Source organism: Lipophrys pholis (assembly GCF_963383615.2).
Source record: "Lipophrys pholis genome assembly, chromosome: 15".
NCBI classification, from domain to species: Eukaryota; Metazoa; Chordata; class Actinopteri; order Blenniiformes; family Blenniidae; genus Lipophrys; species Lipophrys pholis.
This window is the reverse complement of record NC_137642.1, coordinates 4,466,908-4,494,342: the sequence shown is the minus strand read 5'-3', so window position 1 is coordinate 4,494,342 and position 27,435 is coordinate 4,466,908. Positions and strand designations below refer to the sequence as shown.

Sequence of the window (27,435 nt, the reverse complement as noted above, 5' to 3'; positions counted from 1 at the left end):
TCTTTTCCGCCCCCTGTGTGAGAGGGATTTGTGTTGGAATATTAATTCCTCACTGTAACGGCACGAGTGCATTCCATAAATTCATGTTTCTGCGGTTCTGTCAGGCATGACCATTAACCTCATTATCACAGATCAACCTTCGTGGAGCTAAACAGACTTGGAACAAGTCAAGAGCAAGAACATCCTGCAAAGCCTCAGTGACAAGGCTTTATCTTGTGTCAAAAAGATTTCATCTCTCCCTAAAAACTCTCTCTCTCCAAACGCTCTACAGTCTAAATAAACAACACATTGAAGTTAAATGTTGAGGGACACGCCCACTCTCATAAATATAGCATCTGCAGTATGATAGGAAGATTAACCTGAACCCCAGGTCAGAGGAAACACCACTGATTATTTTGAGCTTTACTTCCAGAATGACAACAACGTTTTTTGGACTTACTTTGCCATCGTTGTAGAGGTTTGGGTTAAAGCGGACGCTGTGTCCGCCGGTGGTCTCCAGATTGACCAGAGGAGGCGAGTTGGGGTAGTCTTGGGGGAAATACACGTCAAACTCAAAGCATCCGTTGGCGTACGGGGTGTCGGCGGGACCCGTGATGAGCACCTGCAGACACAAAGAGACGTGAAGCTTTAATACATAGTTATTAACTATAGGAGTATGGTTAAATAAATAAAGGAGGTGATTAGAACAAAGAAAAACAGAACAGGTCGTCTTCTCAGCCTCAACAATGTGATATGCTTTTCTTCCTCACTGACAGAGATTAGATTATGTATTTAAACAAGGGTTTAAAAGGGTTTTTCCCCTTGGAGAACCGCATTCAAGCACAGCAACAACATCATGGTAGCTTCATGTCTTAAGTAGGAAGGAGTTGTTAACGTAGCTCGAGTTGAAGCTCCATTACGACACAGAGATAGAGCTTTAGCTCATTTTGAAGCGGACCACGTGCCAGCTGTGATTACAAATTTCGAGTGAGACTGAGGCAAAGACTTTATTAAGAGGGGATCGTGTCCTGACATTGTGCCTTTGTGCTGAAAGCATTCTGCATGATTAATGAATGAAAGAACTTTGAAGAGGAGGACAAAAAGAGGATCTGCTCTGTGGCATCAGGGTCTCTGCTGCTGACAGCCGCACTAACTGGCTGCGACTCCGGATCACCTAATCTGCACAGGCAGCTTGACACAATATTTAGACTTCACGGGCGACGGATATACGGCCATGGTTTAACAGGGAAGAATGCCGTGTCCTCCAAAAATAAGTGTAGAACAAAGAGACAGAAGCTGTGCTAACACAAGCTACATCCACAAGGACTCGTCATTCTGACTGAAGTCTGTTTTCAAAGTCTAAACAGAATGGGAACGTCTTAGATCAAACAACCTGATAAGATCGGATATACAGATTAAATGCTTTTCATAAACCAGCCAAAACAAAAGGTTTGCAGGTTTCTCAGGTTGGAAAACAACGAAGTCCAAAGAATACCAGTTGGTCTGTATAGTTTAGGATCAATGACTGAAATCAGGTTAGTGGTAACTTGTAGAGTTCTAGATGGATCTGCGTAGTACACCTGGAGGCAGGGAGAACAGAAAAGCCACACCAGCGTCTTGTGTGGTCATTGAACTGGTCGAACTCTGAGGCAGTTCTGACTGGACACACGGTGTGATCAGTCAGAATCTGAGCCACCATTCTTCACAAAATCATGAAAACACAAAACAACATCACGGTGAATCAGAATTAAACAGTGTGGCCAGTTAGAGCTGCTATTCAAAGATGTACTTGTACATGTATTTTTCATTTCATGAGGTCTTCACACCTGCAGCTCTGAGCCAAACAGTTATCTCTGCAGTCACAGGTTCAGCCAGCTGCCACACTTCAGCTTCATTCCACATGTTTCTGTGGTTACAGCTGTACTAGTACAGTGTGTTGTGTTATGCATTTCCGGTTCGACTTAAGTTGACGGCATGCCTTCACTTGCAATGTTCTGCTGCCAAATTCCACTTAAACAGATGAGGATTTTGACATTTAATGAAGGAGACTTTGCCATTAATCAGCTTGTGGGGAGAGAGCCATTTATTAAATGTCACCAGGGGAATGAGTAAGAGCTGCCAGTGATGGGTCCTGTGGTAGGAAGACACTACACACCGTCCTCATGGCAGCGGTGACGCAGCCTCACCTACTTCTACTGATCAGGAGGTTCCTGTATGTACAGACCAAACAGCTCCATCACACTCGTATGCTGCTTTGTTACTATATGCAGCACAGCAGACGTGTAATATAACACCAGTTGGATTTGCAGTGCAGTGTGCATGCATGGTGAAAATCAGCTCCCCAGAATATCATTGAATTCAAACAGCTGATTGAAATGATGTTTTTCTCTACAGCCAATACTGTAATAACTTGGCTATAATGAAGTCGAAGAGTAAAAATCTTGACACTCATAATTAAAAGAGCAGGTCGAGTAGAGCCCAGCCCTGTAGCCCCTGTCCTGCATGTTTTAACTCTGTCCCTGCTTCAACACACCTGACTGCATTGACAGGCTCATTACTGGCTGTCTGTAGGTGCTTGGTGATGACAGATTCATTAGATTCAGGTGTGTTGAAGCAGGGAGAGAGCTAAAACATGCAGGACAGGGGCTCTCTAGGAATAGAGTTGGCCACCCTGCACTTGACCTATTCTTTATAAGCAAACTACTAAAAAATATTTTATTCCTAAGAAATAGTCTTATTTCTGTATCATTGCATTTTTAGCTGCAGTTTATACATTTTCAATGTTTTCTTTAATGCATCATTGGTTGCGACACTCCCTGAAGAGACAGCAAAGTCATGTGAGTGGTGGAGCCAGCGTGGTACGTTACCTTCATGATGTCCAGGCGTTCCTCATCGCAGCGAACAAAGACGCTGGACGAGGAAGACAGAGGCAAAGAGGTGGACAGGGTGACGGCCTCCTGTGCGAGGCGGCGAGACCTGGCTGCACTGTTGGTGTCGCTGGCATTCTTCACCTGAGACATGTAGTGGTAGTTAACCTTGAACATCAGCTTCCCATCCTCGTCCTCCGAGACCATTTCGAAGGTGTCTGCACGGGGAGGGGACAGGAGTCAGGACATTGCATTGCACCATGTATACCAACTAAGAATGGATCCAAAAGTCTAAATATGGTGGCATATAAAAGGTTTGTTCCTAGAAATATGCTTCATGTTGTTTTAGCAGGTTTGAAACAAACACGTGGTGTTAATAGATCCTCTGGTGTTATCAAGACATAACAGTTCCAAACTGAGCATCTTCTGCTTATAGATCTTCACACTATACCAGGAACTGTGGCAAGATTTTAAAATGATGTGAAGAGCCACATTGATGGACTCCCGATCATTAGCATTAGCACTTCACACCAGATGGCATCTCTGACTTTGATCACAGGACTCAGATTATCTGGTGCTGAATCAATTTTCCACTGGAGGCAACATGTGTTGTTAAGAATCTAACAATATCTTATGAACTGTGTTTGTGTTGAATCTCCAGAGTCCTGCACGCAGCTAAGAGCCTTGAACTTTAGCAGAATATAAAATCCTAAACCCTAATTAAAGGCTTCAAAAGGCTCTTAATACACACAGCATAATCCAGGGATAAGGTCTAAAATATTCAGTTTTCTCATCATTTTCCCTTTCCTTGGATGACTCCTTAAAAACATTAGCTAACAGGAATATTACAAATAGTAAACACGTTTTTCTTTGTTTTCAGTAAATGCATTGACACAAATATTAAAACACACAGAAATGGCAGAAGTGTCAGCTCCTTCAGCAGAAGTCAGTAAGAGAAAGTCCAGCCAAACTAAGCTAGAAATGGTAGCATACCTGGCTAACAAGCTGGTTGAATTCAAAATCATTTAAAAGTGAAGATAAATATAAAGTACAGTGTTCTTTAGGAATCCCTAAACTATTCTCAAATACAATATTACAACATTTCGGAGTAGCAAGTGCTTATTGACGTCTGAGGACTTTTTAACTTTTGGCTTCAGCATCATTAGTGAACAACATCGACATTTAGCAACAGAAAAGAAAACTGAAACGTCTATGATCGTGAGAATAAAATAAGATAAACTTCTGTTCTGCTTTTTGTCTACCTTTTAAGCTCAATGAGATGTTAAAACATGTTAAAAATGTCTAGAAGTTGAAGAAGACAGTGTGGTGCGATTGCCATGGAGACTTCAAATGCATTAAACAAACACATAAGATTCACAGCGTAGTTTGTCTTTGCGTTTAGCTAATAGAGAGTTTAGCTTGAGAAATGTGTCCACTCTGACTATATTTATCTTGAGTCAGGGGGATGAGGGATGCTCTCCTTGGCTGCATACATATGAAGGCCCGGACTGTCTGAGCTTTCTTCTAATGCTGTGAAACAACTCTGTTTACAGTCAAGTCACTTGCAATTACTTCAGCCATCAAGCCGCTTACAAAATCAATTGCAGGACAGCAAAAGCAGCATAATGAATGGTGACACGGCTGAATGGAGAGTGATGGACAAAACAAAAGGGATGAGCAGCATGGGAAAGACACTTGATTCTGGTTCCCTTTCAGAGGAAGTCCACACAAACAATGCTGGACTTTTAATGGAAGCGGTCTGAGGAACACAAAACTCACCGAACTGCAGTTTCTTCATAGCAGCAACGTATTTCTCCTCCAGAGAGCGCAGTATGGACAGCGGTTTGGGCCGGCTGGAGACCTTCCTCGAAGACTCCACCAGCTTCCTCTCTGGGGAGGCAAAATTCAAACAGAGTTAACAAACTGCGCTTCAAACAGCTCCTTTCTACTTGTTCAGTTGTTGATGGAGCTTTGTGGTATTCTGGATGGGTTAACTGAGGGCCTGTTCACAATACAACGTGTCAAGTGAAAGCGCAAGACTTTTGTGTTTTGGGTGTTCGTTTACACGACAAGGTGGTCGGAGCAACGTAAAAGACAACTTTTTGAGAACCGCTCCTAAGGTGGAACTTTTCGAAAAAGTATTATACTATTTGAAAACTCTCAGGGTTCACCTCTGTGTAGATGGCGGAGATGCTCCGACTGCTCACCATGGCCGTAGTAAATAGTTCTCCTGTACATACGTGAGCAGATGGATCCATATTACCCTGGGACCTGCTAGTTTTAAAGTTGAGTCCCCGATATTAGCACCCCACCTTGGTGGTCTGTCCATACGAATGTCCGTTTACTCCCATTGTTAGTGTTTACAGCATGTTGTTCTCTGTGCGCATGTGGTTTTATTACTACAAAAAACAACAGCACTCACTATCAAGACATTTTTGCAGTTTTGCAAATGCTGTTGTGTAAACGCAAAGCTTTTCTGAAACGAACACACAACGATGCATTTTGCCTTGAAACATGTTTGTGTAAACGGGGCCTGAGAGAAACTGTCGTAGCGAGACAGATAAACGATGTCAGAAAAGTTTCGGTTCGATCAAAGCACAATGGAGATAAATAAACACAGTCAGGTGAAGTACAATACAGTAAGTCCAATCCAACATGTTCAATACTGCGGATCACAAGGCTAAAGATTGTGAACCTTGTGAACTTTTTGGAGATCAAAAACCCAAGAACCCAGAACCAATTTGACTGTAGTGACAAACCATTTTCTGCTGCTTATATCTCTGAAAAAGCTGTCGACAGTTCAATCACAGACTGCGACTTCTTCTGACATACAGAAACAACCAAAAGCAGCGCAGTGTAACATTGTAACCACTGGTACTCTTAACTAGTACTTAAAGTAAGCAGGAGCATGATAAGTTCAGCCTGGAAAAAGCCACATTGATAAAATGTGACTTCATCAGTAGATATTGGGTCTGGTTAATGGTAATATGTGAACCAATATCTAGATATTAGATACATACGTTAAAGCCTATGTAGGTCTTGATTGCTTTGAGCTAAATCAGGAGTATTAGATTATTCACTTTGAGTGATATTAAATCATTTGGTAAAGTCCAGTAAAGGAGAGCCACTCAGAGGACAGAAACCTCTTCCAGAAGACCGTCAGGGATTAAGGGACTGCAGTAATAGTTGACCTGATGCTTTAGAGGAATCTCTTCCTCTCTTTGTCAATACTCAGCTCCTGCTGTTTGATTATGACTTCACCCAGAGATATTTTTTTAAGCTTGCACTAATTAAATGATTAGACGTTTGTCAGGCAGCACTTGGTCCACCTCTGCATGATGTGTGACTACTGGGGACATTGTGATATGGATTTTTTTTTTTACATGAAGTGACATGACATTGATCTTTAGCCATAGCCCCTACCTCCTGCGCACACTTCCATCACATTTAATAGTCAGCGCCCAACCTATGTGATCAGTTAAATGGCCGTTTTGCCTGGACAGAGCATAAGGATTCACTGGAACGCGCTGGGAGGAATGGGAGGGTGGGGGATAATTAATATTGTGTACTGTGTTGCAACAAGGTAATGGGGGTGGTGTAATGTTTCATCATGCTGTGGACATTTTATTTATGGGGCTGCCTTCTTAAAGTGACTAATGACTCACTCCCAGAGTCCTCTTTCTTTCTCTTTCATTTTTTTTGCTCGTGTCCTGAACGAGCTGCGACATGTGTACTTTGCCCTTTACAATTCTTCAAAGTCTGAATCTCGTCACACAGCTTTAACACACAGTTTATCTTCTCCACACAGCTCACGAGTCATTTCAGAGTCTCTGAAGACACAGAAGGAACGAAAGATTGTGGAGAACCTCGACAAGCAACACCTCAGGAAAGTGAGATCACAAGACGGTCCAACTTCAGAGTCACAGTCATCTGGAGCTTCAGAAAGCTGAGTTCACCTTTCAGAAAGAGCCCATTGGCCTCCTCCGCAAGAGTGAAATAGTCGAGCTGCAGTCGATCACAGCTGAGGGGATCAACATTGTTCTGCTAAACTAAACTTGGATGGAGGAAGCCAATGAAAAGAAACAGTAACTGGAGCTGTGTAGAAATGGCTGCAGAGGTTGTTTACAGCTTATTTACAGTGCTCAATGTGTTGGGTATTACCGGAGAGCCAAGAAGGGCATTACATCAAGTCACAGAGACAAAAACCTCCAGGTTCCTCTGGACCGAGACGCTGATCTGTGGATTACTTCTGAGGCACAACCCTAGCTCCATCACCTGGCCGTAGGTGTCTGAATTATTCCAAAACCCTGATTAATACCACTGTCCTGGCACTGTTGCACTGCAAATATTGTAAATATTAACACTACTGAATACTCCCCCCCCTGTATTTCCATGTGTATATGTGCATATATATTCATCTAATTATCTACTTATATATACATACCGGTAGTCTATTCTCTTGTGTGCAACTATCCTGCCTGTCTTTAAGTATGTGTCCAATGTTGAGCTGCTGTGATGACTGAATTTCCACATGTGGGATTAATAAAGTTCGATATCTTAATTCAAACTTTACTGCACAGAATGCTGTGAGTCTTCAGCTGTCCAGAAAATGCTGCAGCTTGATTGCTCTGTGTGAATACCTACCCTGGTTGGCCTGTCGCAGGCTGGTGGTGGCGGCGTACACGATCTCAGCTGTCCTCTGGATGTCCGGCACCAGCAGAGTCAAACCCTCAGGCTCTGGGTCGGAGCTCTCCGTCTTCACCACGCCTTTGCTTTTATCTTTCTTTGACCTGCAGAGCACAGTTGTAATGAAGTCAGCCATGCCGTGGTGCTGGATACCAGAAATCCCGTTCAAATCATTTCACTCGTATTCTAACAATAAGTGAACATGTGGAAGCCCGTCGGTCAAAATTAAAGTATTAGTCTACCCGTCTGGTACCGTTTGATTAATTGTATCGCAAAGATCAGTTGGGTGTGCCATTGTTTCAAATCGCTGTAGAATGATGACTTACTTAAAAGATTAAAAATAAAGCGTTTCTGTGCGTTACACCCTGCTGAAAGAAAAGTTGCTAAGTGGCTAATTTGGTTGTAAAAGCTAATATTTCTCTCAAATAGCTAAATCAAACCTACTAAAGTTGCTAAAAGAGCTCAAATGACCAGAGAGTTAAAAAGAGATGTTGAATATATAAGAATTTTAGAATAAGTCAGCATCAACTTCAGTTTTATGGTAAAATAGGAAAAACTATTCTTACATAAACGGGAAAGTCGAGTTATTTTCATTGTTAAGGTTGAAAGGTTTTGTGGCTTCAGATTTCTATTTAGGAGAACATTTAGAAAAAGCAGTGAATTCCCTTGCTGTGGCACCTCAAATGAACCACGCTGGCAGCAGATGCTGCAACATTCATGACAGGCTTTTTCTAAAATTACCGTGCGGATACATCATTCATAATCAGGCACTCTGTCATGTATGTATGTATGCACTGTGTCTGTATGTAAACCTGAGTACAGCATGTTGTCAAGAGGCTGAGTGCTGCTGCTGAGCTCACTCATCTGGAGACTGTGTGCTTGCATCTTTTCTGATGTAAGTGTGGTTTGTGCGATTTGACTTCATCCGGAGTAAAGGCTTTCCCCACTGCTTTTACCCCTTCATCCTACAATAATAAAGCGCGATACAGTGCGAGATGTGTCCCTGACCACCTCTGTGGCTACATCTCAATGTGTCCTGCTTCCCTCTCGGGGTACATTTTAATGCAGGAAATAAAGATGTGAAGATTCAGCAGTCACGTGGAGGGGGGAGGAGGAGAGAGCGGGTTATAGGCTGCTGAGGTCACGGCAGGATCAGGGAATTTAACTCGACTTCATATATACGGCAAGGTTTAGGCAGAAGTAAAATGAGTAGGACTTTCTTAACTCCAAGATGAAAGTGGGTCTTACCTGAGCCGATTGGTGTAGGTGTCCACACACGTCTTCATCTTGGCCAGAAGCATCCCAACAGAAGTCTGCCCCTCCGAGTGCTCCTCCTCCTCCTCCTCCTCTTCCTCCTGGCCTGGGTCTCCGGACAGAGGCAGCAGCAGGGGCACCAGGGCTGTGCAGGTGGAAATTGCCCGGAGCAGCTCCAGCAGGGCCCGATACAGAGGCACGTGGCGAGCCATATCCAGAACTGCAGAGGGGGGCACCAAGAAAATTATGTAGTTAGCATGCCAGGCCAGGAGTTAGCGCTGTTGGTTTTATTTTTGTAATGAAACCAGACAGATGTAGCAGAGAACAAAACGCTATAAATATTAACAATGGGAGTACACAGATGTTCGTTTGGACAGACCACCAAGTTGGATTGATATTGCGGTGATCTCAACAATAAAACAACCAAGTCCCTGGAGAATATGAACTGGGAGTCACGACACTCTGGAAGAAACATTGTTTTTATTGATCATCTACTCGCACATGTGCAGAAGAACTATTTACCACTGCAGCAGAGCACACGCACGGTATTTCAGAAAGGATTTGATCCATCCTTAATGGCAAAAACAGCAACAAGATAGCATGAAATTAGACAGATCCCATTTTGAAGTTGGAAATGGTGTTTCCAGCATGATTTCAGACAAAATAAATGACACTTCCTGGACAAACCATTCTTGGACTCATGCCAGTATACCTGACTGATGGATTAATCAAAGAAAAAAATTGTGCATTATTTTTGGGACTCGAGGAACAGTTAAATTACATTTATTCTCTCCTGATAGATTCTATAAGGAGAGAATAAATAAGAGGCAGATGTGTGTGTGTGTGTGTGTGTGTGTGTGTGTGTGTGTGTGTGTGTGTGTGTGTGTGTGTGTGTGTGTGTGTGTGTGTGTGTGTGTGTGTGTGTGAGAGACAGTCAACCTCTTCCAATTTCACAAACCAAACTTGACAGCTCCCACTTCTCGCCCACATCTGAAGCCTGAAATAACAGTGGCAGGACGGCCCTGCAGCCTCAGTCAGCTGCAGACGGCTGCTATATGAAGCTTGCTGTGTGACAGCCACGCTTAATAAAAACTAAAAAAAAAAAAACACCCTGCTTTTTTTTGTACTTAGTGTAATTTCTACTTTCTATTATCTATTAACTCTTGTAGACGTACCACGATGGAAGCGTTTCTGGATTAAATTTTCCAATGTGCTGAGTGGTAGCAGCAGAATGCTATGCTATAAGAATTTATCAACCAACCAACATTCGAAAACATTCAGCTATCAGTATAAAATCCAGAGTTTTGAAGACATTTTGAATAAACACACTTCAAATCTGCAGTTTGAGTCTGAATGGACATTTACACATTTTAGCACAAAAAGTGAGCCTGAAAACATCTTTTGGTGTAACCACTAAACAGCAGAAATACTGAGATATTCATGATGTCGAACTCCACATGAATCCAGATATGAATATTTCATGGCGGTAGAGTTCAGGTTTATAATTATATACTTTACTTACTTACAAAGACACTTGAAACAGGGGCAATCAGAGATTTCTGACATCCGCCAAGGATCGACGTGGACACAAGGCAGTTGATCTGAATGTGGAATATATGTAAGTTCCCTAATTCATTTATGTAGTTTGGTGATCACATGATTTTATTTCATAATTTGAAAGAACACACGATAAGACAATATATTGTTAAATGAGAATTTACTATGTAGATCTGGATCAGCACTAAAATTGATTGGGCTCTTCCTTTGATCAAAATGCACCTGTGTACCTATTTTTATGAAGATACGCTCATTAGTTTTTGAGATGCCTTGTTAACAGACAGACAAACAAACAGACAGGTGATTTTATAACCTCCTTGGCCGAGGTAACAATTAGGACTCACCTCCTGGAAAACTGTGCAGGTGGATGCAAAGATTGAAGAAACTTCAGTTTGGACAAAAGTGCCTGGCCTGTGTGGGGCTCTTTCCAGCATTGTGCTAAAACACTGCCACCACAACAATCGGAGTAAAACTTCATGGCACAAGAGAGGTAACGCTTCGGAAACCAGAGAGTCAAAGAGGTTGGCTTGTGTCAATGCCGAAGCAAAATGAGGAAAAACTGTGAGCCGGTTTGATTTATGACTCAGCGCCGGCTTCATTTTTGAACGTTATTTGTCAATGGCATCAAGCCGCACTTGTACAGAAGCCAATCAAGTTTCAGAGCTCTTCTGAGACTGTGGAATCAGCATCAACAGGCTGAGCGAGCGAGCGAGCTGTCTGGTGTGTGCGCGGATACTTGTGCTTCCATGTGCTTGCCTTGAAGTGTCAGCCCTAAAATAAATAGAACAGCTCTTGTTTGTGGCTCCTGGACTGTTTTACATTTATATTGAAATCCCCTGCTCCTTTACTGTCCCACCCCCCTCCCTCCCCCGCGCATCCACATCGGCTCTGACCTCCGAGGGCTTTAATCTGCGCTCACATCCTCTAACCAGTGTCTCTGGACGGCAAACAGCATTGAATCCCAATTCCTGCGTGATACATCTCTGTAATTACTCCCAGCAATCCCTCCTCCTGCTCTGTGTCAATGTCACACCATATTTTTTCACCCTTCTCCCCCATACTTGGGATAATCGCTGCCAAGCGGGATCTACTAAGAGAGAGAAGAATGACGGGGAGGTGGCACTTCATCTACAAACACTTAACTACACCACGTCTTTAGGCTAATGGCTTACAATCCAAAGTACACAAAATGTGACGCTGCACAGCGTCACGGACAATTGAAAGCACTGGAGCTTCACAGCCATCAGGCTTTATTATCCCATCATCAGTGGTCCTACAGTTTCTCGGCTCTCACACAATCTGCTGGAGCAAAATGTGCAACAGAACGAGTGGAGGGACATGTTGTCGAGTGCGGCGACGATACGATTCGTGATGAATGATAATGCGTGTTTGTGATTGTTGTTTCAAATAACAGTACTCTTTGTCTTGTCCCTGATAAAGAACAGCTTTGACTGAACCATGTTGTTTTTCCCCTCACATGTAGGTGTACAGTTCAGGAGAGGAGACGTTTGCCAACTACAAATACATCTAATAACTCAACATGTTAAATAATTCAATCTTTCAATTCAATCCTAGTTAAATACGTAATTTTTGTGTAATGTTCGTTATTGATTGCAATTTTCCTTCATAACTTTTGCAAAGCATGGAAACAATTTACTTCAGTATGTATGTTGTGCATGTCGATGTTACATTAACGAGAACTATTTCTAAAGATTTGATGGGAGAGATGTCGTTCCGAGACGATACATATCAGTACAGAAATCACAATTGTGATATAGCAAGGTATTTTGCTAGTCACAAAAAAAAGACAATTGGGTCATCTTTGCTATCTTACAACAAAGACACGATAGTTCAGGTTATCTTCACAAATCTCCTGGTAACTTTCACTCATCTGTCTTTTCCAATATGGCAAGTATGACAACACTGGGGAAATCGATCTAATTTGAAGAGCACAGAAAGAGAAAATGGAGCATTTCCTCTTCTCAGTCAGAAGATGAGCAGCGATCCGAAGACACCGGACATCCATCACCTCAATGAATTTTTTGCTGCTGCTGACCTGCAGTCATGGTGCTGCTTCAAACGGCGAGCATCCACTCAGTGTGATTTAAGGGCTTCTGAGGGCCGTACGCAGACGGGGCCTCCAAGCAGCCGTGCAGCACAGTCGCCCTGATTGATAGTCAATGGAGGGTTGCGGACCCTGCACGAGACGCTTGCAATGAGTTAGCATGGTGGGTGTGTGTGTGTGTGTGTGTGTGTGTTGGGGGGGTTGTTCGTCTCCTTGAGATAAAGGCAGTGCTGTCTCTACTCTAATGTCTCCCTGTTCACCAATGTAGCCTCACCTAGTGTCCAATCAATCGCCTCTCTGGATAGTGAGTGCAGAAGCTGCGCTCCAAATGAGGCTGTGAATCATCTGGAAATGCAAACATTCCCTGGAAAAAAAGATGTCCAAGTGCACATTTCGCACATTCAAGAGACAGTTGGAGCTCAAACATGTTGGTGTGTTTCAAAATGATATAAGCAGGGCTTATTTGGGAGACATCAAGTTCAAAATTTGGAAGCTGATATCAGCCGATGTTGCTTTATAAGCAAACAATTTGGATTTCTTGGGATTTTATAATACCGAAGCCCAAGATGCATATTGAGTGACATTTTCAAAAGTCATTGTTGTGCTCCTCCAACGGATCCCAACCAGGGGTGATGAAGCTTTTCCTGCTGTGAAATTGTTGCAGTCAGATTTTCACTATATGAGGAAATTACCAGAGTCAAGCTTAGAAATGAAGGCTTTCGCATGTGGGCGAGAGTGGTTGTGTGTGTAAGCCAGGATTTGTTCTCACTTTAATGTCTTGCCCGTGTGTGTGTGTGTGTGTGTGTGTGTGTGTGTGTGTGTGTGTGTGTGTGTGTGTGTGTGAAAAAGTTTGAGATCCTGTGCAGCCATCTCCATAGGACTTGTACAAGCCAAGTCAATATGCTAATGTATATGATTTAGTTAAATGTTGCACAGACCAGTGCAAAGAACCAACATTGTCAATTGGTACGAAAGTTTTGACCTCTGGGTGCAAAGCTAACACAAAAAACACAAAACATCTGAAAACTGCAACACAAACTTAACCGGAAATATGTTTTAGTTTATTTTTAGTTACATTTATTCGGATTGTGAGAGCAAAGCATCAATAAATCTGAACAGCAATAATGGCAAGTAATATAATTTTTTTCCCCTAACTAGTTTTACCAGCAGCATCACATTTGAGGATGTTCATTTCATGCCATTTAAGTGACATTTGTCAAGAGAAAATGTGTCTGAAAATGTCAAATGTGTAGTTGTGAACATACAGAGGGAGAGAAATTGTGAGGACACTAAAGAAAAATAGGAAAGTGAAGGCAAAAGTTGTCCCAGTGGTAGGCTGAAGCCTCTAGGCCACAAATTGGGAAATGTAAATAAACCTGGTTGAGCAGTGAGCAGTGTTGTGGTGTCCGAGTAGGTGGAAATATCAGTATGGAGAAGATCAGGATCCACAATTAGTCATTACACATGTACAGAAACTTAGAAAGTCTCTTGCTCTGAGTGATGTGAAGTCGTATCTCATCCATGGGAAGGAGCGCTTGTGCGCTGTTAGCTTAGCTCGCCTCTGTTTAAGTCATCCACAGCGCCTGCGAGCATCTCCACCCGTTTGGGTGGAGCTCATAGACTCCGGTGCTCTGGAGATCTCAGGGATGAGTCGGAGATTGATGATTAGAACATCGGAGTAGTGAAAATGCAATGTTTTAACCAATTGTGAGGTGTCCTTGAGTGTCCACAAAGGTGCCTTGAAATAAAATGTATTCTTATTATCTATCTATCTATCTATCTATCTATCTATCTATCGAGAGAGAGAGAGAGAGAGAGAGAGAGAGAGAGAAAGACACTGTTGTCAGATGTGGGATGTTAAACTGAAGCTACTCTTTACGAACAGATCCGATATGAGCAAAAAAATAACTGGCTGTTTTCGTAATGAGACTTCATATACATGCATGCAGAGGACAAGACACTATAAACATTAACAATGGGAGTACAGAGACAGTTGTATGGACAACCGAGTGGGATTGTTATTACAGTGACTGTTAACTATAAAACTACCAAGACCCAGGAGAATATGGACTGGGAGTCATGACACTCTGGAGGAAACATTGTTATTGTCCCTCTCCTCATGCTTGGGTAGAACTATTCAATACGGCCGTGGCGCTCATGAACAGTAGCAGCGTTTTCAATACGTTGCGTATTCGGCCCTTTCCACGGAAGCCGAGCGACAAAAAGTTGTTTTCAGTGACTGAGCACCGTTGACGTGTAAACGGACACACCCAAAACACAATGAAAGTTTTCTGTTTTCATTTGAAAATGTTGTGTAAACGGCGCCTAAAATTTCTGGTGCCAACTGTTATTATCCTTTTAGCCGACTAAAGGTGCACATCCCAACTAGTTCCCTTGAAATTAATTTTGCACAGCAGTTAATCTTGATTATTAGATTGACCATCTCTCTGGGTGGGATTATAATGTGAAACTGCGAGGGTTCATTGGGTTTCCCTCCTCTTAATCTAGTCTGTCCATCTCCACAGTGTGCACGTGCGTGCGTGTTCTACCCAAAGAAAGTGACTCCAGTATAGTTTAGGGAATCTTAATGGCCAAAATGCATCCTGTGTTCCTTCTGTGCTTTGAAATGGCACAGAGCTGCAGGCTACTCTTCTCTAGTTGTTCCACACAGGGTTGCTTTGATGCACATTATCTCCGGTGTCCACTGAGGCAGACTGTGTGTTGGCGAAGGCATGTCAGCGTCTTAATATTTCAGCCACTCTGTCCCCTGATCCGGTGCCCCAGAGGAGCCAGGAGGACCCGACACTGTGCAGCCACCAGCTTGAGTCATGGTATTTATCCACCCACTCTCTGCGACCCACAAGCTTAGAGCCTGCTTTCTTTTTGGGAAGTAGATGCTCAGCAGCTCCTCTCAGCAGGAAGCAGTCCACACAGATACCCCTCCATTCACTCGTGAGCAGACTCTGCAGCAGCCTCCTTAACGTTGTCAGGTTTTGGTTTTTATTGATCGTTACAGTGATGAAGTAGGTGGGTAGAGAATGAGACATCCTGTGTCTCAGGATGACCACAGACTTTGATACTGGAGTTTTACAAAGGATATGTGAAAAACTCAAGCATCATGTTTATGTCTTTTAAGTCTTCAAATGGTCGAGAAATGTACAAGAAGGTTTACTAAACTTCAAGATAGTGGCTTTGGGCAATTCTGAGTATGTTTAACATCACTTCAAAAACATGTTTTAACACAGTTTCACATGCCACCACGTACACAATCCCCAAATATTTCAAAGTTTGAAATCACCCATCCATCCATCTATTGTTTTACTTGACTGAGGGATGTAGGGTGCTGGAGCCAATCCTAACAAAGCAATGACACAGACAAGTCATGCAGCTGGAGGTTAAAGCCCTGACAGAAACCAGCCAGGAACCACTGGCCACCCGGGGCAAAGGCAGGATCAAAAACCAGACTAAACCCAAGTAGAACACAAGAGGGAAAACCTGCCAAAAACCAGCTAGAACTTATGACAATAAGATGGAAAGCATTCACAAACCAAACTAAACAGTTTAAACTCTGGTCAAAAACCTGTTGGATACCAAATGAGGTCACAGCAAAATCAGGCAAAAACAAATGAGAAACCAGCCTAAACTCACACCAAAACAACCTCCACCACTCCTAGTTTTAGTTCACATTTTATAACAATACTCACCGACTATGTATTTGGGTTTTATAATGTTGGTACTGAACTGACTGGGTAAGGATCTTTAACTTTCATCTTATTAAGAGCAATTTAGCAGTTTTATCAATTTGTTTTAACATGTATATTGACAGTGCAGAGAGTTAAACTGATAATTCTGTGGATTTTGTTCGTGGTGCTGCAAAAAGTCTCTGGAGTCACTACACCAGATTACTAACTAACACTAACTACAGTAGATTTGTGATACCGCCATGAGCTTGAGTGGTGCCAACTAAGTGAACTTTTCGTGGCTGAAGAGGCCCTCCCATAGTCCTGTCCCTGACTTTATCGGCCAGTGGTCTATTTACATATCTTGCACACAACATTAGCAGTCATTGGCCGCCTCTCTTTTGACCACTTGATTAATGATATGGGCGCTGTTCTTGTCCTGTTACCTTTGCCAACCGTCCTCCCACCTGATTGACATAAATCTTTCTTCACCACTGTCACAGTCTACAAGACAACAATAATAATAATAATAATGCATTGGTTTTTTTATAGCGCTTTTCTTGACACTCAAAGACACTTTACATTGCATTATTCATTTACTCCATACTCGAGTTGGTAAACTACGTTTGGCTATGTATTGGCTACCACAGCTGCCCTGGGGCTGACTGACGGAAGCGAGGCTGTCAATCTGCGCCATCGGCCGCTCCGACCACTCACTCTCACACTGCATACACAACTGTGGGATCATTTCAATAATTAAAGGTAGAGGAGGTTGGGGGGGGGGGGGGGGGGGGGGGGTCATATTTTCTCAACAAGTTCTTTAAGTCACTGTACGGATGCCCCCTCCTCCACCACAAACCCCCACTGAAATACCAACCATCAGTCTGTCAGCTGTAATTACAGGACTCTTCCTCCCTCCGCCAGCAACTGCAGGGTGCACCAACTACTAAATTGGATGAGAAGTCAGGCAGGGGTCACGAGTAGACAACAGGGTTTTGGGGTTAATTAGAATTCTTTCTGTTGACATTTGATAGTGGCACGGGGTATTTCTGTGGTGGAGTATCATTTGTATTTTCAAACTACAATTGTTTTGCGAAAATATGCTTTTTATTGACTTATCAAGGGGAGAGATGATCTAGAAGTCAAACTACACAAACTTTTCAGTGTATCTTGAAAATACTTGAGTACATCTGCAAGTCCGATCTCTTACGACTCTTAATGTTAGTGAGCAAGAAAACATCGGTTGAGAGCATTTATATTCTCTAAAGGATGCATTTAAAAGAAAAGGGCTAATGGTTCAATTTCATGAGTTCCAATCAAAATATAAGTTAGACTTTTATTGCTTCTGACAGTGTTTGTGTGCATATTCAAGTAAATGTGAGCATTCATGGGTATGTTTGTCTCAGAAAGAGACGTGGTCAGACAATTGTCTTTGCAGTATTATCTTGAGACCAAGATTAGCAATGTGCCCCCAGACCTCAGGTTTTTAATCTATTCTGCATTCATATTTCTTATTTTAAGGGTGAGTGGCAAGATGTGGAAAAATAAAGCTGACTCATTACATGTGGACACTCTAGTTTTCACTCACAAGTGTTTTATTTAAATATTTACCAAGAAGTGACCAAGAACTAAAAGTATACCTGATGTTTCATTATGGTTTATTTAATGTCTGCACCAGGCTCAGGTTCATTCAGATATGTGGCAAATGTACCATCCGACACCCAAAATCTGGTCAGGATAGATGGTCTGACATCAGATGATAGTCTAATTCTCTTTTTTTTTATGACCCACAGAAACAGATGTAATAGCTGAATCCACCTTCATATCAATTTTCAATAGTGAAATTAGAACAAATAATGATAATCTCACAAATACTAGAATAAACTGCTGAGTGAAGACGAGGACAAGCAGTACAATTATTCGGAAGCAGCACACAGAGGGGACATGCCTAAATACAGAAGTACCACACACTTGAGACTAGAAAAACAAGACCCTGTGTGTTTGTAAAAAGGTCTTGGTTGATTCTGAATAACTCATTCCTCCCATGACTCCTTGAGCCACACAAAGTCGAAGCGCAGACAAGCTTGTTTGATAAAATGTCCTCATAGGTCTGACAGAACCAGAAGAAACATACAAAAAAGAGCATGTGTTCCTCTGCAACCACTGGACTTTTTTTCTTTCAACTGTAAATGTAATATTGATCTTGCATTATAAGTTATGCATTTCACAATCAAATTTAATATGTTATTACATATTAACTGCATTGTCTCAAAACACTTCATCTATCTGCAGAGAGTTGGGGTTATGGTTTGGGTTAAGCCTGGGGGCCAAAAATCAGCCAGACAAAGGTTCTATACCAGACCACAGGATGAGAGTTTTACTGGAAATTTATAAAATATTAACCTAATTTCTGCAGAGAAACCATTTATGATCGTGCTGCAAAAAAGTCGCCAACATTACACTGCGACTTGTTAGCATCAAAGCTAACTGATGTGGTGAATTTGTCAAAACATAAAGTGATGTTTTGCCCACGTTAACCTATAAAGAAATGCCATGACATACAGGACTTAACATTGTTCTTCAGATTTGCCCCAAATTAATGCATTTTGACCTCATTTTGAACCAGAAAGCATTGTTGAGAAAAGCAATGTCGAAATTGCATTTGAATAATGATCAATAAATTTTTATAATTATTAAATGCGTTCTCCAAACTACTGGTCCAGTCCATGTACGAGCTATGAGACACTCCTGATCGAACTACATTGTTTTCTGCATTATTGATGCATTCCTTGTGGAAGTGCAAATTGAACAAAATACAAAGAGCAGGAGGTTAAGGGGAAATAAAGAATGAGAAAGCATGAAGGAAGAATGAGCTGACAAGATGGGAAGCCTGTTGACACACATGGCAGTCCAAAATGTGCTGACCTCAAGGACTGCAGTTTCACTTCTCAACCTCAATAACTGGGAAGGATTGCACGGGAGCCAGGAACCAAGCTCTGTGCTGACAAGGGTGTAGACGAGGAGTTTACAGAGCGAGCTGGGATGAGGGTACAAAAGAACGGGGGTGGGGAGCGTCACGGGGAGTGCCAGAGGAGGCTTGGCGTCTTTGATATTTATCTGTAATGAGCAGCATCAAAAAACAAAGTGCCTGGATAGACACCCCACATCGTTCAACTGCCTCTCTCCCCTAAGTCCTCCACCCAGCCACATGCATCCCTTTATCCTCCTCCTCCTCCTCCTCCTTGATAACAGCAGCTGATGATGGGCTCCACTGAACGCAGTGAAGCACTGAGCACTGGGGCTGAATCTGCCTCCTTTTTGGAATTCTTTTTTTGTCTGTCAGTGTTGTTTAGGTGGTGGTGAGAGACAATGTGCGTGTGTGTGCGTCTGTGTGAGTGTGTATGTGTGATTGCTCTACCAGCCTCTGTGATGGTGGGAGAGGAGGAGGCGACTAAGTGTGAGTGATGTTGCTCCCCCTCCCCCCTCCTCTCTCTTTCTCTCATGCTTCTTCTCCTTCATTGCCACAGCCATCAGGACCCGTCCTCCCTCTCTCTATTTGTCTCTCGCTCTCCCTCGTTCTGCCTGGTTATGCAATGCACAATCCTCCCCGTGGTGACTGACTGGTACTGGAGATCTACAGTCGCGTTGCTGTCACTGGTGGCGGGTGCAGATCGGTAGTGTCAGGGTGACGGTGGCAGACATCCGCTCCATGGGATTTTCACATCTCTTCCTGCCCCTCTGGATTATCCGCTGCCACACTTTGTTTTGGGGACCTGCTTGCGCTCACCTCGCTCAGTAGAGGCTGGAGTGTCACACCGATGGGCTCGTCGTGCAGACATGATCGTGCACGCTGTTGATGTGGATGCTCCACTGGTGGGGAAGGTTTTTTTTGAGAGGCACTAACTGCATTGTTCTCCAAGAGGAGAGAGGAAAGCAAGAAGAGTGGGGGTGTGAGTGCAGATTTACAGAGGAGTTGTGTGGAGGAGTTGAGGCAAAGCAGTGAACTCAAGAGCGGAGATGGGAGGAACTGTGGGGAGAAGAGAGGGAGCAAATGAGGAGAGCGTTGCTTCTCTCCCCCTGAAAACAGACTGCTAGCACTTTAGCAGCTGTGATGCCAACCTCCTGATTCCAAAAAAGAAAGAAAAAGAACCGACTACAAAGACTTTGCAGAAAGGACTTGGGGGAAGAGAATGAGTGGGGGTGTGTGTAAACTCGACAGGTGGCGCTAAAGAGCAGAGGAGTGGGAAACTGACACGGTGGAAGATTTGACTGGCTTTGAAGCTATGGACTGTACCTCGATACCAAGTCTCTCCCCCCTTTTTAACCCGGAGTCTCCATGTGCTAAATGTCCCTGAAGAAAGGGTTTTCCTGTCAGGACCCAAAAAGTATGTCGGATGATGTTGTCTTACACCTTAGACGCCTTAGGGTAAGCCACTTTCTCTTCATACCCCTTGTTTTGCTTGAATTTCACCTCGGTAGCAGATGCATGGCCGCTAACAAGGATCGTGGTTCTCTCCAACGATCCTGTTTACATTTCTCTTCAGATATCCATCTTCTACCACTCCTCCAAAAGGAAGGTGGGAAATCAGCTCACAACAAGTACTGAGAGAGAGAGAGACCAGAGTGTGTGTGTGTGTGTGTGTATAATCATTAACGACGTATAAAAAGAGGTGGGCGAAAGTAAATGGGGAGGAGGGGGCCATTAAATCACGCTTATTTTGACAGGGAGAACGGCGCTGAGCGTCACCGCTGGCAATTTCCACGGTTTCATTGCAGATAATCTGGGAGTGAGAGTGAGAGCCGGAGCGAGTGCGAGCGTCGGGCTGCTCGCGGCTGCCGAGGAGCTCGGCTTCAAGCTGTGGCAGGTCGTAAACACTGGGTTTCACAGACTAATCTCCACTCCCACTCTGCTTGGCCATTGTTTTGTTCGATCCACGATTGATTTCCTCCTGGTGGTGTGGGATTACGTTTGAGGGGCTGCCGGTGTGCCAAATCTGGTAGATTAGCGGGAGGAGAAGAATAAATGAGAGAAGCATGCAAATTCCAGCCATGTCCCATTTTGTCTTTCCCCTGATTTTGTGACACGGTCTCCACATGTCTCTTTTTGTTCCAGAAAAGGTTGAGGTGAGCATCAGGATCATGGGCACCACAGTCATCACCCTTGATGACGTGCGGGCACTGGAGCTCAAGGAGGAGCAGGAGGAGTCCATCTTGGCCATGTTGGGCATCATTGGCACGTTCCTTAACCTCTTTGTAATTGTGTTTGTTTACATCTACACCACACTGTGAAGTGCAGGACGAAAGGAGATAAGATTTTCTCTGATCAGACCAGAGAAAAGTTGAGGAACAGGGACCAACGTTCTTCATCGGACGTTAACCGCGGATTTTGTCATGAATGCTTTGCCTACACAGAGAAGGTGGCGGCAGGACAGTGTAGCAGAGGATGCTGAAGAAGAAGCCATATTGCCAAATCACAACCACGAGCCAGGGAGATAACAAATGGTTTGGAGATGCGGTGGATGGGATCAAGACCCCATGCTGGACCGACAACCCCCCTACAATGTGGCCTGGGGGGGGTATGAACTCTCTTCTGATCCACGTCCGCCTTTTCTCACTGGACTACCTGGAAAAACTGAGTCTGAGTGGACAACACTGATGGTTTTCCCTTTCTTTATACTTCACTTTATAGTCATTGGTACTGTGATTGCTCGAAGGGCTTTTACATGTCGTTATGAAAAGCAGAACCCATAGCAGTGTGGCATTGCTCCAGAAAAAGCCACCAATTGGCCCGTTGGGGACAAAAAAGCTGCAGGAGTGTGAAAAAGCAACGTGGCTGTGCTGTACTGTCAAATAAACTCATCACATGACCACCTATTCAGTTTATTTTCAACAAACCAGTACGACACCTTCATCTGGTGTTGGGGGTGGGAATTCAGAAAACATCTGAATATGGAAGTATTTTCATAGAAACAAGGTATGTTAGAGCTGCAAGAAATTACATGTATTTAAATTATGTAGCTTATGTACTTGTACAATGACTCTGGGCCTATCCTCTTCTTTCCTTCTTGCATTTTTGTCCATATTTGGGGGAAAAAAATAACAATTTCTTCCAGTTGTTTTCAGGGTAGTGTCAGCAATCTTTTCCCTGTATTAACAAGGCTTTTTATAAATATTTGTATAAAGTCAAGATGTATTGTGCTATCAAGAGACTGAACAATAAACATGGGAGCATATCAATTAGAGCAGCCTGGAGCTTCATCTATGGGAAACCCCTGAAGACAAGTGCCACTTCCCAGAGGTAGAGTGGGAGGAATGTGTCGTGGGGGGGGGGGGTAGTTTAGTGAAAGCATTCATCCGTCTTCTACAACACTTTATCCAACTGAGGGTCACAGGGGCTGGAACCGGCCGGAGCTGACCGCGTGTGAAAGCAGCACAGGTCAACGATCCATCGCAGGGTAAACAGTGCCACAGCAACCACAGGAAAAAGGCCACAGGCGGTGGTCCCTGGCACGTTTCTGTGAAGCTAAGGATGGTCTTCACACAGTACACCCGCTTTTCATTCAGGAATTCCAATGACGATGGCAACACCCCCCACCCCCCTGCCTATTTCAGCCCGTGATAATAGAATCTGAAACACCATGGGTGAGTGGCGATAAATTGCAAATCCACAAATCTATCAGAGAGAAAGTGGCAATGAATAAATGTGGTGTGGTTTGTTACGCTGCTACCTGGCTCTGAGGTGGGAAAACCTTTAAAGGAGGGTTGAACAAGTCTGTAGGAAGACTAGGCCACAACAAATCATATGACAACATGTTAAGGATTAATGCTGGTCTGCTTCAGTGTAACATATATTTTCTTTAAAATATTGTGTTTTTGAGATCCAAACAACATTTCGTTGTGAAACATTACATTTGAATACTTAATATCACAAACTGAAGCCAATTTTCAATCAGGTGGTCTACTTTAACTTTATGTGGAGATGAGCAGGATATATTTTGTAAAATTAATACATTCATTGATTAAAAAACATGCATCTGGTTATGAAAAAAAAGATTAACAAAATAACAGTAATAATAATGAATCCCCCCCAAAAGGTGAGAAAAGGTAATTCTATGGAGATAGTCTGACAAAAAATTTAAACCAAAGAAAAACAACAATTTAATGTTGCAGTTATTCTTGATGTAAGAAAATCAATCACAATTTGAAGCAGATTTTCTTTTTTTAAATTTACCGAGTTCAATTTCCAGTGTTTAACATTCAAAACTACACTTCTAATGCAAGAACTACTCTCATTTTATTCACGTCGTAGCAAATTTGGCAACTTTCCGAGTATCCGCTTTCAGCAAAGCTTGTACACAAACAAGGTCACACTGACGTTGACAAACTGGCATTTTGCCTTTATAGCAATATGATTTTCCTTACGTCACTCTGCTTATGATACCAATATTACTTTGTGATCACTGTGACAGTATGGCATAGCTGATGGACACAGAGTGTAAACCAACCAGTCATTTTTTTTTACATGACCCTCCAAACATCTTCAACATTAACGTTGAAGAAAAAGAGCCCCTGCCTAGGTGGCGCCACTTGCTGCTGGTTACATCAACAGTAAATCTCATCTGTCTTACACAAATCATGACAGGAAATATGGGAAATGAAAACAAAAAACAAATTCCACGACAGGACCTGGTGTTCGTTGGAAGTCGCTCAAAGTGTGTAGAAATGTCCATCCTCAATTAAGATAAATTAGTAATGTGGTGACATTCAAAGTATTACCTCTCACTAATGGCTTAGCTGCCTGTGATGGAGTGCCAGGCGACGGCGGGAAATAGTAATGTATCCCAAAAGGCTTTGCCAAGACACTGATGATTAATGTGGAGCAATGCGCAGGGGTGACGGGACATGGAGCTGAGGGGCGGAGGGAGGGAGGGGGGTGGAGGCTTGAGGGGCAAACAGAAGGGGATTTGTTTGTCAAGAGGGAGATAGGATGATTTACTTCGGCTTTTTAAATGGTTAACGTGCACGCATGTCTATGGCACTATGCAGACATATTCGTTAGCAACTTATGCTCACCATAACCATCACAACCAAGACCCGAAGCTTAAATCTGACCCTAATCGTATCCTTTGATCCCCACAACCACATTCAACTCGGGAGAATGTTGGGTTTGCATGTTTGGACAGGAATTCATTTGGGACTCTCGAATTAGCATTTCTGTAGCCGCGAGTGCTAAGTTCACCAGCCAAAGCAAAGTGCGATATCTTGACCTACCAGAGTTGCTTTGTTTGCGAGGCCAACGTTTAGGATTCATTTGAAGGTTCGGCGCGATCCTGGCCATATCAAAAAAATTTTAATATTTCAGGACTAGTCAGGACTGATTTCTAGCTCAATGGCCAATAGGAGTAAAGCACAAAGTCACATGACTGCTGTGGCTGACAAGGGAGAAGTCACGTGGGATACCGGCAGAAAAAAAAATCTGTAACAGTCATTTCCTCTCTGTTTGCGGCAATTGGGTCCAGGACGAGGAGAGTACACGACTACCCAGGATTTTATGTTCGGTCCCACAGAACTTGCTTGCTTTCCAGCTTACCTCAGCTTCAGCCCCAGAAACACACCTTGACTCCACTACATGAAAGATGTTCCTACAATGTAAGTTGGACCGTACGAGTTTGGCTGAGGTTTGGAGTTCTGGTGGGGTTCACTCGCTAACTCACCAACCAGTTTAACCCTGAAATAGGAGCATAATAATGTTTAAGTACAAATTTTGGGAAAACAAGTTCAAATTGGAAACAAGCCTGATCTCCATGTAAAAGCCATTTGTGTTGATTTGATGCTAAAGCTAGCATTCACTGCTGTGTAACTTATCTCTCACTTCGGTCTCATGATTCTTTTTTGTCTGCTACTTCAGAAATCAGAAATCACACCCTTTGAAAAGTGTAAAAGTGACAAAGAAGCCAGGAAGTTTTCAATGTCCTCTTGCGTCCCAGAATGGACCTTTAGGTGGCCCATTTTTGGCCCACAGACCTTATGTTTGGCACCTTTGCTAACCGCCTTGGCCTGAGCTGAACTTTGTAATGATGGTGCCGTCTATATCTACCAAACATAGCACAGGATTGCCATCTAAAACAGCCGCTTTCAACCAAATAAAATTTATTTGGAGCCACAAACCATTTCTCACCTTTAAAATAAAGATCACCGTTAATATAGTTTTGCTAAACATACACAAAAACTTAATCTTGGATTGTTTTCATGATGTTTAATCACTTAAATTGCACTCAAATATCACCCCGGATGCTCTTTGAGGGTTCTTCTCTTTTATCTTTATTTGTTTCAGACATTCCTAGATTTAGCACATTTTATCTATAACATTGACCCCTGTATAGTCATTATCAGTCTACATGCTGAATATTTTGTCAAGTTTCAGATAATATCAACAACATATGGGGCAGAGGAGTTGATATTACTTAATTATAGTGATGGATCATCAGCAAATAATCTTGGTTTGGTTTTCTTCTGTCTAATTTTATCTACTAAAAATGGGTATGGTGATAAGAAACATGTTTGATGCAAACATACATTAAAGACGAATATACATGAAGGACTTCTACACATCTGCACCCACCTTTCTTGAACCTGGTAATGACTACTCGCCTTTCTGTTATCAAACTGTGTGTTAAGTACATCTCAATAAAGGAAGAGTGACATGATAAAGGCACATGACATGAACTCATCAAACACTGGGCCATTATTTCAGTGTGTGTCGGAGGCATCAACCAGATAATGAGGAGCAATTACAACACGTCTTTTTATCAGCTCTTATTTAATTATGAGACCTGGAGAGCTTTAACATGCGTCTGAGGAGCTGCTCGGGCGAGCAAAGGCAGCACACACACATTTACAGGCAGGACCGGCTCCGAGCCGATAAGCTCCAGTGCAAACAGGAGGGAACTAACGCTGCACGACGTGAGCTCGGTCCAAACTCAATACTCACTGAGGCCTGATCAAACACATGCAGGCAGGGGGGGAACCACTGTGTGTGCTGCATCAGGATTTCACTGAGGTTTCCCTCCGACTGCGGCTGGGAATCGTCAGTGAAATCTACAGCTTCAATGATGGCGGAGAACAAAAACTCTTTCGTAACGAGGGATTTTATGGTGTCTGTCTTCACAAACGGCAAACGGTGTCACTGTCCATCTACTCACGCATGTGCAAAAGAACCATTTACTGCCTCATGCCCACAGTAGCAGTGTTTCCGCCGTCTACATGGGACGGAATCAGAGCATTTTCATAAAGTTCCACGTTAGGAGCCGTTTTCAAGAAGTTGAGTTTGCAGTGGCTCTGACTACCGTTGTTGTGTAAACGAACACTCAAGACGTAACGAAGGTTTTCCATCTTTCACTTAAAAATGTTGGCATGTAAACTTTGGTCTTCACAGGTGAAAATGGTCAAAAACTAACGACCCGGCCCCGTCTGAACCCACCTGGCTAAAGTCATTGTTGGTGTGCAAATGAGCAGGTGAGCGGTTTCTAAGCAGGTAGCCTGTCTGCTGCATACAGCACACTGCAGGACCTGTGTCTGTCTGTCAGACCCTTACACGAAAAGTCACAATTTTCAGTGCGTCATCATCAATATATTTTACACACGCCAAATTTAAGGTTATTATGGTCAAGTAGTTCATGATAACATATACAAACGTAAAACATGATCTTGCCAACAGGTCTATGTCTGTGGATGGACCTTGGCATTTGATCAGAGCAGTTACACATCACTTCCTGCTTCATGGCGAACCATCAGATATTTGGCCGGCAGCCCTTTGACTTTTGCTAAAGAATTTTAATACCCTAAGGACTGTTGTATATACAGGCCTAATTTTAGGTCTCTTGGATCTTACTCTATAGTAGGGGTTCAACACAAGTTTTTCACAGTTAATGCCAAATGGCAGACTTCCTGTTGGGTTTAGAGTTTGTGTGTCAGTGACATGTTTGCTGCTTGACGTGCTGCATGTGTCTACCAAATTTCTTGGATGAAGGTGAAACGCTTTGCCGGTTTCAGATGTTGCAAATGTGAAATCAATGGAGCCATTTAGCCAGACACATGCGCAGTGACCATTAAATATTAAAAATGTTGCCACTTCTGACATGTGTGCAAAGTTTCACAAAGATTTGGGCATTTTTAGGGCCTTTAAAAATTAAGCAGTTTAGGCTATATAACAACAACAACAACGATAATAATAATAATAATAATAATAATAATAATAATAATAATAATAATTCCTTGCATTATAATAGGGTCTCTCCCAGCTCTGCTCGGACCCTAAATATAATATATCTCATTTTGTTGTTGAAAT

General features: G+C 42.9%; 1 protein-coding gene across 6 annotated transcripts in view; it reads right to left on the bottom strand.

Annotated features, from left to right (window-relative positions):
- birc6 (baculoviral IAP repeat containing 6) overlaps positions 1-27,435 on the bottom strand; it is a 122,750-nt gene that overhangs the window by 20,271 nt on the left and 75,044 nt on the right. For all 6 annotated transcript variants that reach the window (XM_080482079.1, XM_080482080.1, XM_080482084.1 and 3 more), the window contains 5 exons: positions 8,781-9,006; positions 7,491-7,636; positions 4,626-4,736; positions 2,847-3,064; positions 440-601 (listed from right to left, as the gene is read on the bottom strand). In XM_080482079.1, the coding sequence (XP_080338205.1) occupies positions 440-601; positions 2,847-3,064; positions 4,626-4,736; positions 7,491-7,636; positions 8,781-9,006 (863 nt within the window). The remainder of the gene's footprint in view (positions 1-439; positions 602-2,846; positions 3,065-4,625; positions 4,737-7,490; positions 7,637-8,780; positions 9,007-27,435) is intronic.